The sequence below is a fragment of the Peromyscus leucopus genome, chromosome X (genome assembly GCF_004664715.2).
Source record: "Peromyscus leucopus breed LL Stock chromosome X, UCI_PerLeu_2.1, whole genome shotgun sequence".
In the NCBI taxonomy this organism is placed as follows: Eukaryota; Metazoa; Chordata; class Mammalia; order Rodentia; family Cricetidae; genus Peromyscus; species Peromyscus leucopus.
The window spans coordinates 15,912,358-15,927,581 of record NC_051083.1 but is presented as its reverse complement, the minus strand read 5'-3'; the positions used below and the strand labels follow the sequence as shown (position 1 = coordinate 15,927,581).

At 47.1% G+C, this 15,224-nt stretch overlaps 1 protein-coding gene across 5 annotated transcripts; it reads right to left on the bottom strand.

The window, feature by feature from the left end:
* Window positions 1-2,972: 2,972 nt before the first annotated feature.
* Window positions 2,973-12,953, bottom strand: Ftsj1 (FtsJ RNA 2'-O-methyltransferase 1). Of its 5 annotated transcripts, none has more exons than XM_037198972.1 (13): window positions 12,732-12,953; window positions 11,379-11,574; window positions 11,176-11,245; window positions 10,997-11,087; window positions 9,362-9,440; window positions 7,699-7,751; window positions 7,551-7,604; window positions 7,359-7,461; window positions 7,173-7,256; window positions 6,527-6,630; window positions 6,244-6,441; window positions 6,028-6,069; window positions 2,973-3,674 (listed from the first exon to the last, which is right to left on the bottom strand). In XM_037198972.1, the coding sequence occupies exons 2-13, from the start codon at window positions 11,497-11,499 to the stop codon at window positions 3,663-3,665; spliced, it is 1,011 nt and encodes a 336-aa protein (XP_037054867.1). In that variant the 5' UTR covers window positions 11,500-11,574; window positions 12,732-12,953; the 3' UTR covers window positions 2,973-3,662. The 5 variants fall into 5 exon arrangements, with proteins under 5 accessions (XP_037054867.1, XP_028737233.1, XP_028737234.1 ...); XM_028881400.2 differs by having other exon boundaries at window positions 11,379-11,534; XM_028881401.2 differs by having other exon boundaries at window positions 11,379-11,534; window positions 12,853-12,953.
* Window positions 12,954-15,224: the final 2,271 nt, after the last annotated feature.

Below are 15,224 nucleotides of genomic sequence, written 5' to 3'. Positions count from 1 at the left end.
CACGTTCCTAGTTCTTCAGGGTTTACATTTATTTATTTTTTTGTATGTGTGTGGTGGTGCTTATGCTACAACGCGGTGCATGTATAGGTTAGAAGACAGCTCGCAGGGGTTGGTTCTCTCTCTCTTCCATGTGGGCCCTAGGGACTGCACTCGGGGTGTTAGTGTTGGCAGCCGTTACCTATACATCCATCCTGTCAGCCCTCAAAGGAGTTTAATTTGCATTTTTCTGATGACTAAGGATGTTGAATACTTTAAGAAGTATTTATGGCAGCTGGGTGTGGTGGCACACACCTTTATTCTCAGCACTTGGCAGTATCAAGGCCAGCCTGGTCTACAGAGATTTTCCAGGACAGCCAGGGTTGTTACACAGAGAAACCCTGTCTTAAAAAACAAAAACAAGGGGCTGGAGAGATGGCTCAGTGGTTAAGAGCACTGACCGCTCTTCCAAAAGACCCTGGTTCAATTTCCAGCCCCCACATGGCAGCTCACAACTGTCTGTAACTCAAATTCCAGGGGATCCAGAATCCTCACACAGACATACATGCATGCAAAACACCAATGCATGTAAAATAAAAATAAATACCCCCCCCCCAAAAAAAAAACCCAAATTGTTGGCCTTTAGTCCCAGCACCCGGGAGGCAGGTGGATCTCTATGAGTTCAAGGCTAGTCTGGTCTACAAAGTGAGTTCCAGGACAGCCAAGGCTACACAGAGAAACCCTGCTTCGAAAAACAACAACAACAACAACAAAATCAGCCATTTGTATTCCCTTTTTATTTTTTTTTGAGAATTACCTGTTTGGTTCATTTGGTCCTATTTATTGATTGGCAAGGTTTTCTGGTACTTAATTTATGCAGTTCTTTATATATTTTAGATATTAACTCTTTATCTGAAGTATAGTGGGCAAAAATCCTCTCCTACTCTATGTTCATTCTGCTGATGCAGAAGCCTTTTAATTTTACATAATCCCATTTGCCAACTCTTCTTTTTTTGTTGTTGTTTTTTGTTTGTTTGTTTTTTTCGAGACAGGGTTTCTCTGTGTAGCTTTGGAGCCTGTCCTAGATCTCGCTCTGTAAACCAGGCTGGCCTCCAACTCACAGAGATCCGCCTGCCTCTGCCTCCCTGAGTGCTGGGATTAAAGGTGTGCATCACCACTGCCTGGTGGCAACTCTTTTCTTTAAAGATTTATTTTATATTACACATCTGTGTGGTTTTTCTTTCTGTCTGCATACCACATGCAGTGCCTAGTACCTGTGGCGATCAGAAGAGAAGAACACCAAATCCTCTGAAACTGGAGTTATGGTTTTCGGCCACCTTGTGGGTGTTGGAAACTGAACCCAGGTCAGCAATGAATGCTCTTAACAGCTGAGCCAGCTCTCCAGCCTCCATTCTTGGGCTACGTTTGGTGCTATTTGATTCTATTCAGGTATTTCTTGCTCCTATGGGCCCTCTCTGATGTCATGGCCCACTACATACTGGTCCTCTGGCTGACTCTATTCCAGCTCCATTCCTCCTCTTTCCTGGCTGCTCAGGGAATGGGCCAAGCACAGGCTTTCCCCTTTGTCGGGATGACTTGCTCCAGCCATGGCCCTCCTAAGATTCAGAGCCTGGCACAGGGGTACTCGTGATGTCTCTCAGCTCTCTTTCCTGGGCGCTGCTGAGTTTATGCTGTAATGGGTGTGGAGACACCTGCGACCCACCGCCTTTTGTGTGGACACGCCTGCCATGCATTCCTGCAGCCTGAGAGCCTGGGTTGCGGGCATTCCTGTGGTCACAGGGATTTGAATGAGAAGACTCATCGTGGATTAAATCACTGTGGTGGGAAGACCTCTAGACAGAGTGGGGTGCAGGCATTCCTGGAATCACACAGGGAGGTGTGGCTATTCCTGCAGTCAGCCTAAAATGCAGCTGCACCTATGGCCATGGGTTTGGAGACACAGGACTGAGCCACTGAAGATGGCACCACACAGTGGAGGGAGCTCAGGTCAAACCTGCCTGTTGGGCTGCAGAAATTCAGGACCGCAGGCAAGGAAGACTTCCTGACACTTCTTTAGAAAACAGGTCTCCCTCCCATACCCTCTTGTGGGTAGTGCTGGGATACAGTTCAAGGACTTGTACATGTTAGCTAAGGGCAAAGGAAAGACTCTCAACCTGAAGCTTGTTCCAGTAAAATTAGGCCTGGTGAAACATGCCTTTGAGGCCAGTAATTAGGAGGTAGTCAGGAGGATCAGTATTTTAAGGTCATCCTTGGGTATACAGCAAGTTTGAGGTCAGCCTTGGCTACATGAGACCCTTCTCCTTTTCTTTTTTTTTTGAGACAGGGTTTCTCTGTGTAGCCTTGGCTGTCCTGGAACTCACTCTGTAGACCAGGCTGGCTTTGTGCTTACAGAGATCCACCTGCTTCTGCCTCCCAAGTGCTGGGATTAAAGGTGTGAGCCACTACCATCTACATGAGACCCTTTTTCAAAAAATAAAAAACAACAAAAAAATTGTTTGAGAAATCCTTTGGAAACTTACTTATACCTGTGGACTCTTTCATAGTTTTTTTTTGGTCTTTGTTTTTTGAACCAGGGTCTCACTATGCACCCCAAGCTGGCCTCAAACTCACAACCCCCTCAGTCTTCCACATTCTGGGATTATAGGTGTGTACTACATTTGGCTTCAAATTTTCTTTTCTTTTTGAAATGGGACCTAGCTATGTTGCCCAGGTTGACCTTGAACTTCTGGGCTTGAATGTCTGTATTTTGGGCACCTGAGTAGCCAGGACTACAGGTGTTGGTAGCAGGTCACCCAGCTAACAGAATTTCTTTTTGTGTGTGTGGTAGTGGAGACAGAATCCAGGGCCTTGTGCATACGAGGCACACACTCTACCACTGAGCTACACGCTCAGCCCATCACAACAAGTGTTCAAAAGCACATCTGCATATGTCTACAAATGCATATGAATAATGATGAAAGCCAATTACACGGAAATACAGTTATCACCGTCTATTTAATTGAAATAAAACTGGGATACAGCAGCCAGGTTTGGTGGCACAGGCCTGTAGTCTCAGCACTCAGGGGACATGCAGGAGGATCTTGAGTTTGAGGGCAGTCTAGGCTATATAGGAAGATACTGTCTTAAAAATACCCGACCAACCAATCAGGAAAAATTAGGATGCAGTAATAGATGGGATGTTTAATTATAGGATTGATTTATAAAATCTGCTATTATCCAAAGCAGCGAGAAATACGAGCAGTATTTCAGATGCCTGTAAACTGTACCATAAAAAGTAAGGGACTTGCACAGGTAAGGCTTTTACCGTTGATTGGTTGCCAATGTTCATTGACCGGGAATAAATAAAGCTGAACTTCAGCTAGAGTGAAGGTGTGACACTTTCCTCCATCAAGTTGGTGGAGGTGCCTGATGGTTATCCATGGTAAGAACCCCTGCTTTGCAGGGGGGGAGGAAATCCTGAACCTATTCAGGACACCCCAGGAGAGGCTGAAAGAAGAGGCGTGTGCTCACAGTCTCCAGAAATTCCTCCTGCAGCTCCGCAGACTTCCTCGGTTTCTTTGTCGTCATGGAGTTGCTGCAGATCCCCACTCTAGGCTGGCGAACTGCTCAAGCCAGCCTCTGGTTGTTCTGACGGGCAGCAGCTCTGAGTTGTATTACTTCGAGTGTTACTGCAAATCCTAACATAAAGGACAATGCATCAAACAGTCTGTCAAGATTAACTACAAAGTGCTATTTATTTCATTCTCCCTGCAATGAAGCTCCCACTGTGAACAGTCTATGATTTGACAGGGGTGCTACAAACGGTCGAGAACTAATTTCTCTACAAAATATTTTTTTTTAGGGGACTGGACATGGTGGTGGCGCACGCCTTTAATCCCAGCACTGGGGAGGGAGAGGCAGGTGGAGCTCTGTGAGATCGAGGCCAGCCTGGGCTACAGAGCGAGTTCCAGGACAGGCACCAAAACTACACAGAGAAACCCTGTCTCAAAAGTCAAAAAACAAAATCTGCATTTACTTATTGTGTGTATATGTGTGTGGAAGCACCATGGTGTGCTTATGGAGGTAACAATGGGTGAGAGTCAATTCTTTCCTTCTATCCTGTGGGTTACAAGGGTTTACCTCTGCTTCTCAGGCTTAGCCATCTCACCAGCCCTAGAACTAATTTCTTTCTTTCTTTTTTTTTTAAGATTTATGTATTTATTATGTATACAGCATGTATAACTACAGGCCAGAAGAGGGCACCAGATCTCATTACAGATGGTTATGAGCCACCATGTGGTTGCTGGGTATTGAACCCAGGTCCTCTGGAAGAGCAGTCAGTGCTCTTAACCTCTGAGCCATCTCTCCAGGCCTAGAACTCATTTCTTAGACATGTAATTGGGGCCGAGTATGGTAGTGCACATTTTTAACCCAGCAACCCAGGGTCTCATAGATGCCAGGCAAGCCCTATCACTGACCTGTACCCCAGCACTGTTTGGGTTTTTGTTGTTGTGGTTGTTTTGTTTGAGACAGGGTTTCTCTGTGTAGCCCTGGCTGTCTTGAACCTCGCTCTGTAGACCAGGCTGGCCTCGAACTCACAGAGATCCGCCTGCCTCTGCCTCCTGAGTGCTGAGATTAAATGTGTGCACCACCACTGCCCGGTTTGGTGTTTTGTTTTGTGTATGTAAATGGCTTGCGTGAATGTTTGGTAAATATGGAGGCCAGAAGAAATATGGAGGCTATCAGAGCCCCTGGAACTGGAGTTATAGCTGGTTGTTAGCTACCATATGGGTTCTGGGTACTAAACCCTGGTCCTCTGAATGGGCAGCAAGTGCTCCTAACCACTGAGTCATCTCTCTAATCCCTGTGTTTCAATTTAAAAAATTTAGAGAAAAGAACAAACAAAAAAAAAAAAAGCGGGGTGGCAGTGGCGAATGCCTTTAATCCCAGCACTCAGGAGGCAGAGCCAGGTGGATCTCTGTGAGATCCTCACAGATGGAAAGATTTACTGAGGTCTTCCTGAAATATGGAAGACCTCAGTAAATTTTGACTTTAAAGAAAATTTTGTTTTCCAGAGACAGGGTTTCTCTGTGTAGTTTTGGAGCCGGTCCTGGAACTCACTCTGTAGCTCAGGCTGGCCTCGAACTCACAGAGATCTGCCTCTGGCTCATAAGTGCTAGGACAAAAGGCATGTACCTCCACTGCCTGGCCTGCCTGGCTTTTTGAGATTGAACCTTTGTGCTTTCTTTCTTTTTTTTTTTTGTTTTTCGAGACAGGGTTTCTCTGTGTAGCTTTGCGCCTTTCCTGGAACTCACTTGGTAGACCAGGCTGGCCTCGAACTCACAGAGATCTGCCTGGCTCTGCCTCCTGAGTGCTGGGATTAAAGACATGCACCACCACCGCCACCCGGCATTTTTTTTTTTTTTTTTTTCGATACAGGGTTTCTCTGTGTATCTTTGCGCCTTTCCTGGATCTTGCTCTGTAGCCCAGGCTGGCCTCGAACTCACAGAGATCCGCCTGCCTCTGCCTTCCAAGTGCTGGGATTAAAGGCGTGCGCCACCGCCACCTGGCTCCTTTGTTCTTTCTAAGCAGCACTCTACATGCTGAGCTACATCTCCAACCCACTGAAGCATTTTTAAAGATAGGGTCTCATTATGTATCCTCGGCTGGCCTCGAACTGTTCAGACCAAGCTAGCCTCAAACTTGTAGAGACCTGCCTACTTCCTGTCCACCCCTCAAAGTGCTGGGATTAAAGGTGAGTGCCACCATGCCCAACTATTTTTATTATTTTTAATTGTGTATGTGTGTCCTGGGTATGTGCTTGGGAATGTAGGTGCCCAGGGAGGCGAGATATGTCCAATCCCATGGAGGTGGAGTCACAGGCAGTTGTGAGCCGCCAGACATGGGTGCTGGGAATGAAACTCGGATCCTCTGCAAGAGCAGTGCCTACTCTTACTCTTAACTACTGAGCCAGCTTGCAGTCCCCATTCAGCTTTTTCTTGAAGGTGCCCTTTATTTGAACTTCAGGGGAAAAAAAAAAGGCAAATTTACCTTAACGTGTTTAGATGAACAATTCATTTCATTGTCTTCCACCTGCCGAAGAGAAAGAAAAGGGACTCAGCTATTTGGTTACATTTTCCCATTTGCCAGTGGGCTGACCTACTGATTCTTATAGTTGTTGCAAGGCAGGAAAGAACCATGTGAGGCAGGACAGAAACATGCATATTGGGAAGGGGTCATGGCAGGCTCAGAAGTGAATAGCCATACCTTGGGGGCTAGCAGAGGAAGACAATGAGGAACAGTCAGAGGCTGGGGCAACTTGTCTATTCTGTTGATGGAGCAGTCTTGGGGGAAGACCTCCTTGGCCAGCTGTCCATTCTTCTTCAACTTGCAGGCCTCCTGGTATGGGGGTGAGATGGGGGGCTGTGTGGGCGGGGTATATTGGTACTCGGAGCCATCTTCTAGCTGTGGGACACAAGAGGCAGGGAGGTGATGAGATGAGAATCCGAGACAGTCTCCCTGACCCATGTCCTGATGATCGGACACTCACATCCAGAGGGTAACTGCGATCCGAATCGTAGGCGCTGAGGTCCCCACAGGTCACAAAGGGCACAATAATACGGGTGGGACCATCCAGCTGGTTGAAATCTAAGTCTTAAAAAGAGGCAGAGTGAAGACTCAGGGCAAGGCCAGTTATGACACAGGCTACAGGAACATTAAGCCCCCCGCCCCCACTGGTCCATCATCAACTAGCCCTCTAGTGCAGATCACCTTCATAGGGGCTTGTCTGAGCCCTTGGTCTGGCTTTTCACTGTACTCTGCCCACCCAGCATTTTATCAGGACCTTGTCTCACTCAAATGGGATCTGCCTTTGCCCATCAAGGCTACAGACCTGGACAGGGAACATGTTTAACACAGGCGAGGTTTCCACCTGAGGGCAGTGACTGAGAGTTTTCCTAAGATGGACAGGTAGGATCTTCCCTGGGTGAATGCTTAGGAGCTTGCTGCCCCAGAATTTCCACCAGGACCAAGAGCTACCACTGGAGGACTACCTGAACTGAAGCTCCCTTTAGTACAAACTATCTCTAAGCAGGTAGAACTGCCATCAGGGTGGGAGGCTGAGGCCCTCAAGAGATATTAGGGGCATGTGGGTAGTGCAGTTTCCCCAGGCATGGGCCACCAGCTCTGGCTCTCACCGTACGAGTGGTCCAGCAGGGGTCTGGTCAGGTCTGGAATGAAGCCCTCAGGAGGGTCATAACCCCGACAAACAGCAAAGGCCTCTGTGGGGAGAGTCTGAAGTGAGAGGTGACTCTCTGTCACCTCAACCTTATGTGAACACATGGCAGTCACCCCCTTGCCTATCAGGCCTCCAGGCCACTGACCAATGCTGGAGTTCCGGCTGCTCTTGGGCTTGGCACAGAGCACACTGGAGAAGAAGACCTGAAGCTGACTGTAGAGAAGAGATACATCCCGGCCTCGGAATATCTGTCGGGTATGGGAGGCAAGATGGAGAGGTAAGGGCGCTCCCCTCCCAGGCACCTTTCTCAACACTCCCCAGGTCCCCCAAGGCTCACCTTGGCTACAAAGCAGCCCCCTAGCTTCAAGACATGCGTAGCAATGTTGAGAGCCTGTGGGAAGGACAGAGGGGTACAGTGGAGGCTGAGGCAGAGGCCGCCAAGAGAGGGCTAAAGGGGAGCAGGGGCGACCACCAGGTTTACTCACAGCTAGCAGAAGCTGGGCCTGCATGTACTCATCGACATCATGGAGGCCAGTGACTGTAGAGAGAGGAACAGCGTTAGGGGACCCTCTGATTTGATATATCTTCTTGTACCAGAGATTAGAAAATTACAGACATTTCTTTCAGACCTTCTTATTGCTAAGGTTCTGAAAACAGAGTACTGCCTTCCAACTGGATTTAAACTCTGACCTCTAGCACCTGGGAAGTCATTCCAATTCTGGAAACTACTTGTCCCACAAGCAGTACTAGCATTTCGACCTCTAGCCCAGATGGCTCCTCTGAGCTTTATTTAGATTGGCCTCATAGGCTCAACAAGTCCAAAGCCAATTTTCTACTATTCTTCCTCCTCTCCCAGCTCCTCTGATCCTTCCATTTGTTCATGTCAAAAACCTTAGTCCCTGGACCAGCTCTGGCCCCATCATTCTCATATGCCAGACGTTAGCAAATGCAGCCAGCTCTATTTTGCAAATGTGACTCTCCTCTCTCCTCGTCCATCACTGGAATCCTTCACTCCTCGGCAGTACTGCAGTGTCCAGCGCCTCCTGGTATCCCTGCTTGCACCTCTGCCCCTCACTGCTCAAGCAGCCTGAGGGGTACATACAATCACCATCCCAGCCAGGCAGGCTTCCTTGGTCCACAACCCTCAGGGTTTGCTCCAAGTTCTCAGTATGAAGAGCAAGACCGTAACTGATGGCCCATCAGCACGCGCCCTGTCAACTCCGCTGGCTGTCAAGTCAACGGAGCCTTTCTTGTCTACTTTATTTAAAATCCCAACAGGTAGTTTTTCCTTCCTTGGCCCGTTTCAGTGACTTCCCTATAGTACCTATTACCACTTTGAGTTTATTTAATTATCTGGATATTAAAAATTATAAATTGCTATTAGTTTTATATATTTCTAAAACTTAACTTTTTTTAAACTTATGTGGATGTGTGTGCCCATGGAGGCCAGGAGAGGGTGTCAGATCCCCTGGAGCTGACATTACAGGAAGTTGTGAGGCACCAGGCATGGATGGCTCACAAATGAAGTGGGGTCCCTGGAAGAGCAGCTTGCATTCTTAACCACTAAGCCAGCTCCCCACCTCCCTACTTTTAGTTTTTGAGACAGGGCCTCTCTAGTCCAGGCTGACCTTGAACTCTAGTGATCTTCCTGCCTCAGTCTCCTAAGAGCTGGAATTAGAGGCATTGAGGCGCCAGCTCAACTGTTTCTTTTCTATGCATTCCCACTAAAACATTGACTTCATAAGGCCAGAGGTCAGTGGAATTTATTTATGCACACTTTCCCAACACAACACGTGCTTAGAAAACGATTTGAATGGACAGCTGGCTGAAAACAAAGAACACAGGATGGGACAGGCAGTCGTAGGAAAAGGCAGAAGGGTGCACAAAAAGCACAAAGCTGGAGGGCAGGAGGTATGCCTTCGCGGCGGGCAGAACACTTGCCTAGCATACGTGAGGGTCCCTCCATGTCCATCACCATGAAATAGTTAAAAAAAAAGCTTGAAAGGTGGTGAGAAGAAGGCTGGAGAATGAGAGCAGGGAGCAGAGGTAGGGAGACGCTGACAGAAAGGAGGAAATGGTGAAAGCAGAGGGGAAGAGGGAGGAAAAAAACCGAGCGGGGAGACAGAGGTCCCCCCACACCCCGTTTACCATCAGGAGCCCCGTCACACACTACTAGGTCGGCAGGGCAGCCCTCAAAGTGCTTGATGATCTCCTTGGCAGTGGAGAGCTACAGAGAAAGAGGGATGAGTGGTCTTGGTGCCCCTCTGCTGCCCTCACCCTCAAATCCCACCTGCCCACAGCCCTAGCCTCACAGCCTCTGAGACGGCCATGTTCTTAGGCTTTGCCTGCCCAAGACCAGGTTCCATCTCTAGCGATCCATCCTCACCATTTTTTGGTGTCTCTCCAATACGATCTACTGGCTGTCTGTTGTTAATCTGTCTTTCACAGTTTGTCTCTGATACAGGGATAGAACCCAGTATGCTTTGCTCATGTTATACAAGTGTTCTAGTGCTAAGCTACCTCTCCAATCTCCCTCCTCTTTCTTTTCCTTTTCTTTCTTCTTCTTCTTCTTCTTTTTTTTTTTTTTTTGGTTTTTTGAGACAGGGTTTCTCTGTGTAGCTTTGTGCCTTTCCTGGATCTCACTCTGTAGCCCAGGCTGGCCTCGAACTCACAGAGATCCGCCTGCCTCTGCCTCCCGAGTGCTGGGATTAAAGGCATGCGCCACTGCTGCCCAGCTCCTCTTTCTTTTTTATTTAAAATAATTTTAAGGGGCTGGTGAAATGGCTTAGCAGGTAAAGGTCCTTGCTGCCAGGTGTGGTGGCCCAGAGTTCCATCCCTAGAACTCACATAACGGAAGGGAAGAACTGACTCCTCCAAGCTGTCCTCTGACCTCTATATGCACACCATAGCACACAAGCACCCACATACATACACACGACAAATAAGAAAAAAATTAATCAACTCATTAAAAATGTTTTTATTTTCATTTTCCTCTCCCTTCCTTTTTCTTTTCTTCCTTTTTTTTTTTTTTTTTTTTTTTTTTGGTTTTTCGAGACAGGGTTTCTCTGTGTAGCTTTGCACCTTTCCTGGAACTCACTTGGTAGTCCAGGCTGGCCTCGATCTCACAGAGATCCGCCTGCCTCTGCCTCCCGAGTGCTGGGATTAAAGGTGTGCGCCACCACCTCCTGGCTCATTTTTCTTTTTTAAAAATGTATATAGGTGTTTTGCCTGTATGTATGTTAGTGCCCCACACGTATGTCTGGTGCCGGGCAGGCCAGAAGATGGCATGACAATCTCTGGGACTGGAGTTACAGACAGTTGTGAGCCATTGTGTGGGTGCTGGGAATTGAACCTGGATCCTTTGCAAGAGCAACCAGTGCTCTTGACTGCTGAACCATCCATCTCTTCAGCCCCTAAAGTATTTTAAAAACTGCATTTATTTATTCACTTATTGTGTGTATAAAGTTTAGGTCCATGTGCAACTGTATGCACACGGGGGTCAGAGGACAACTTTCAGCATTGAACTTGGTCATCTGGTTTGTCGGCAAGCATCCTTACCTACTGAAGCCACCCTGCAGTCCTCTCTCTTCTTAATTCTGAGCCACAGTCTCATTATAGAACTCAGGCTAGCTTTGTGTTTATTACCCCTCAGCCTCAGCCTTTTAAATCCCAGGATTACATATTACTTCCACTGTTTATATTGCCTTGTTTCTTTTCCAGTTTCCATAGCCCCCAAGCAGAGCCTTCTCCCAGGATAACCCCAATACTCTGTCATGCGCTCACCTGAGTGATGTCCCCCTGTATCTGTATCACGCCTGCGAGTGGAGCCATAGCCTGCAAGTCCACAGCCACCACCTGCCCGGAACTCTGGCCCCTATGGACAGCACAGTCCACGTCAGCACACTCTTTACGCCCAGCCCCTCCTGCTTCCCACCGCTTCACCCTCTCAGACCTCCACTCACCCAACCTTCTGGCTCAGCACCTGGCTCCAGCTGCCTGGGGCCGCACACAGGTCAACTGCTCGTTTCACACCTGCGCATACACAGTGAAGACATACTTTGTCAGCTGCATGGACCTTTCTCACCTGAGGACCCTACTACAGTGAGCTCTGCAGAAAAGCGGCCTTCTCTTCACTCCCAGGTCACTTGGCCACCAAGTCAGGCACCTTGGAAGAGTTGGAATTCCTCATCCAGTTGAAGTAGCTTGAAGGCACTCCGGGCCCGCCAGCCATTCTCCTTGGCCAGGCGGTAGTAGACATCCCGTTTATCCTTTGAAGTCCGTCCCATCTCACTCTGCTGGTAGGCAGTGAGCTGACGCTGTCCTGTAGGAGTAAACAGGGTAGGTAACAGGATACCACCTACCTGTACAAGGTAAAGAAAACAAAGTCCACTTAACTGAGTTTATATGACCCATCTGACAGTTCATTCAACACATGGAGACTGAAGACCTGACAGGCTCCCATCACTGTGGGTACCACAGACTCCACAGTTCATGACCTGCTACTGACCCTGCCCACCTCCTGCTCTCACTGACACTACACAAGTAACCTCTCTCTCTCTCTCAACTATTTTCTCTGCTCATTTCTTCTCTATTAATACCCGAGCATCTTCTAGTTATTTCCAGTAGCTCTAGATTCACAGAACCCTACTACCCCCCATTAATGCCATGCTTTTCACATCTAATACCTCAACACAATCTTATTCCATCTCCCACAGCCTAATCTCTCTCCACTCTGCAGCCCATCAATGCCTCCAGCCATTAATTACCACCACCTTAATCTCCAGTAGTGCCTAGAGAATCATGACCTGTTAGGTCTCTATTATGCCCATTTATTAGCTCCATTAACTCAGCTCTCCAACCAACCCCTCAAAGATCACACAAGTTAGTGGCCCTCAGTATCCTTTTCATCAATACACACATTACCCGGCATGCTCGCACAGCTTCTGTTTCTTCTTTCTTCACTTCCCCCACGAGGCCTTTAATCACTCTGCCTACCCATCCCTGTTATTCTCTCCATAACCTCGCCGCCATCGATTATTATGTAGACTGCTGACTATCCAGAACTCTCAGGAGTCACACTCTCATTAGTGATTCCTTCATTTGCTAACCAGTGAGTGCACTCTATCGGTCTCCATGAACAACTCAACTAAAATATCATCAGCCTTCATTAATTTTCTGGTGGATACAGCTGATGATATTTCAGTTGACGTGCTAATACCTTAAAGACTCAGCTTCTATGAACATCCCCAAGTCAATCTTCATGACCTCATTGACCATCACCCTATCAGGATCACCAGATATCCCTCAAGGTGGTCCAGCGGTTAGTAGAGCAGTTGTGTAGCTACATGTTGCATCCCCTCGAGTTCACACAGCATCCTAGTTTCCTGCTCTAGGTAAACTTCCCAGGGCTTGACTGAACTATGCAGCTGCAACATCGAGAATGAACCCCCTCCATCCCAACAGGGTAGGCATGCCTACAGTCTTGGTCCTAGTTTGTCCTCGGTGCCCCAGGACCTACTTTAGCTCTTGGATAGGGTGGGAGGCTGGATCACCAGCTTCAAGAAGAGTGTGCAAACCGGTGAGAAAAGGTAGGACTTCAGCTGGTGTTCGGAGTTGACCCGAAGGCCTGTTGCGCATACCTAGAGGTTGTCGCAACGTGGCAAACTTTGCATTGTGAAACAGTTAAGCTCCACGGAGGTCCAGACCAGAGCAGAACGTATGACGTTAGTCTCGTCATCATTTGTCGACATATCCGGGCCACAGGAACTTCTATTCCCAGAATGCAACTCACATTGATTAGCCAATAATGTTGCAAGGCAACTGAACCCGCTCTTTGTTCTTTGTTTCAAGGCCAAGGTCGTATAGCCGCGCTCAGGAGGGCGAGGCAGCCAGATCGCGAGTTCTCGGCTTATCTGGCCTATATAGAGAGACCTTGGTATGGGAAACCCCCACCCCGCTCCACGCACTCGCACAAAAAAGCAAGATAAAGGAGGCTAAGATAGCTTACTTAGCCGCCTCTTTTTATATCTTGGTGGTCATTGACCTATGTACTACATTTCCCAGAATTCAGCGGCATGACCACGCCTATTCTCTTTAAGTCTGGCGGGAAGGGAAATTACGCAAGGTGGTGGCGCGTCACTAGGCGGCGCAGGAAAGCTTGTTGCGAAAGTACGCTAATGGAGAAGTTACCGCGTGCAATTTTGAATCCTACTTGTACTGGTCGATTGCAGTGCTTTCAATTTTGCCATCTGAGAACTTTAGGTTCCCCATCTGAAAAATGGAGATAATCACCGATGAAGATTCACGGTGTTTGAAAAAGATTTTTTTCTTAAAAAAAAAATAAAAAATTAACAGTGTTAATTGGAGAGTTAGAAAGATGTACTTCCTTTCCTAATTATATACTTCCCAGTTTTTTGGGAAACATTTTAACCCCCACGCACTACTAAGAAGCCTATCTACGAATGTGTGACACGGCACACTGGGTAAAGGCTCTTGCTGCCAAATCTGACCACCTGAGTTCCATTCACTGAACTCCCACCCCTACATGCACACTGTGACACGTGCCCCCTCCCCAAATAGAGAAATTAATTAATAAGTAAGTGTGAATAAAAGTTTAAAGCATGCCGGGCGGTGCTGGCGCACGTCTTTAATCCCAACACTTGGGAGGCAGAGGCAGGAGATCTCTATGAGTTCGAGGCCAGCCTGGTCTCCAAAGCGAGTTCCAGGAAAGGCGCAAAGCTACACAGAGAAACTCTGTCTCGAAAAACCAAAAAAAAAAAAAAAAAAAAAAAAAAAAAAAAAAAAAAAAAAAAAAAAAAAAAAAAAAAGAAAGAAAGAAAGAAAAAAAGTTAAAAGCATATGTGTATGTGCATATATTAGTGTGTGTTTGCTCATATGTCATGACCTAGTGCAAAAGATAAACAGTATTTTCCGTGCATTAGGCACTAAGTGCTGTCAGTGATATGCTGGTAAATGGTTAACTGGCTTTTGGCAGGGTAGGGAGTTGGGTCTGTTTGTAGCATTTATTAGTTTCCATGGTTTATGTATTATCCATCATCTGGTCAGATTTTAAGTCACCCATGTGTAGTCTGAGCACATTATGTATTAACTGGACCGTACAATGGGAGAAGTGGCTTCAAAAGCATAGAAAATGAACGAAATGCAGTAAGATAATTAAGAAGTGATAAGTTTTAAATATCCATTACCTTTAAAAATCCAATCCACTTCATTGTTAAGTTCACAGTATTTTATTTTCTGTTCTCTCCCTGTCTCTTTCTTTCTCTCTCCTTGGTTTCAGTGTAGGTAAAGGTGGCCTCCAACTCATGAACCACTCCCCATCTTCCAAATGCTGAAGTTTGAGCTGCTTCCCCACCCCTCATACACTGTTCAGTATTTCATATTTTATTTCCTTAAGACAAGGTCTCATTATGTAGTGCTGGCTGTCCTGGAACTCACTACATAGACCAGGCTGGCCTCAAATTCACAGAGATCCACCTGCCTCTGCCCCCTGAATGCTGAGGTTAATCAGTATTTCGTTTTTTTAAAGATTATTTTTATTTTGTGTGTATAAGTGTTTTGTCTGCATGTATGTGAAGAAAACACTCATGCCTGCTGCCCAGGGAAGTCAGGTGTCAGATCCTGGAAGTAGAGTTATGGATGACTGTGAGCCATCATGTGGGTGCTGGGAACTGAACCTGCTCTTTTGCAAGGGCAACACATGTTCTTAACCGTGGAACCATCTGTCCAGCCCCATTGTTTTCTTTTTTAACAATAGTCCTTGAGCCTCAGTCCTCCCATCTTAGTCTCCCAAGTGTTGAGATAACAAGTGTAACATTTGATACCCAGCAAATGTCTGATGCTTTGTCGGGTGGTGATTCAGGAGGATGAAAAGAACAGGCAGTGAAGAAAAGATTATGTTGCCTTTTCTTCCTTTCTTTTTCCGAGACAGGGTTTCTCTGTGTAGTTTTGGGGCCTGTCCTAGATCTCGCTCTGTAGACCAGGCTGGCCTCGA

Excerpts from the sequence above, each read along its gene's own strand:
- Ftsj1 (XM_037198972.1), bottom strand. The coding sequence starts at position 11,499 with ATGGGACGGACTTCAAAGGATAAACGGGATGTCTACTACCGCCTGGCC. Across the intron at positions 11,246-11,378 it reads GGAATTCCAACTCTTCCAAG|GTGTGAAACGAGCAGTTGAC; the intron begins GTGCCTGACTTG and ends GTGTATGCGCAG. Across the intron at positions 6,442-6,526 it reads ATCGCAGTTACCCTCTGGAT|CTAGAAGATGGCTCCGAGTA; the intron begins GTGAGTGTCCGA and ends TGTGTCCCACAG.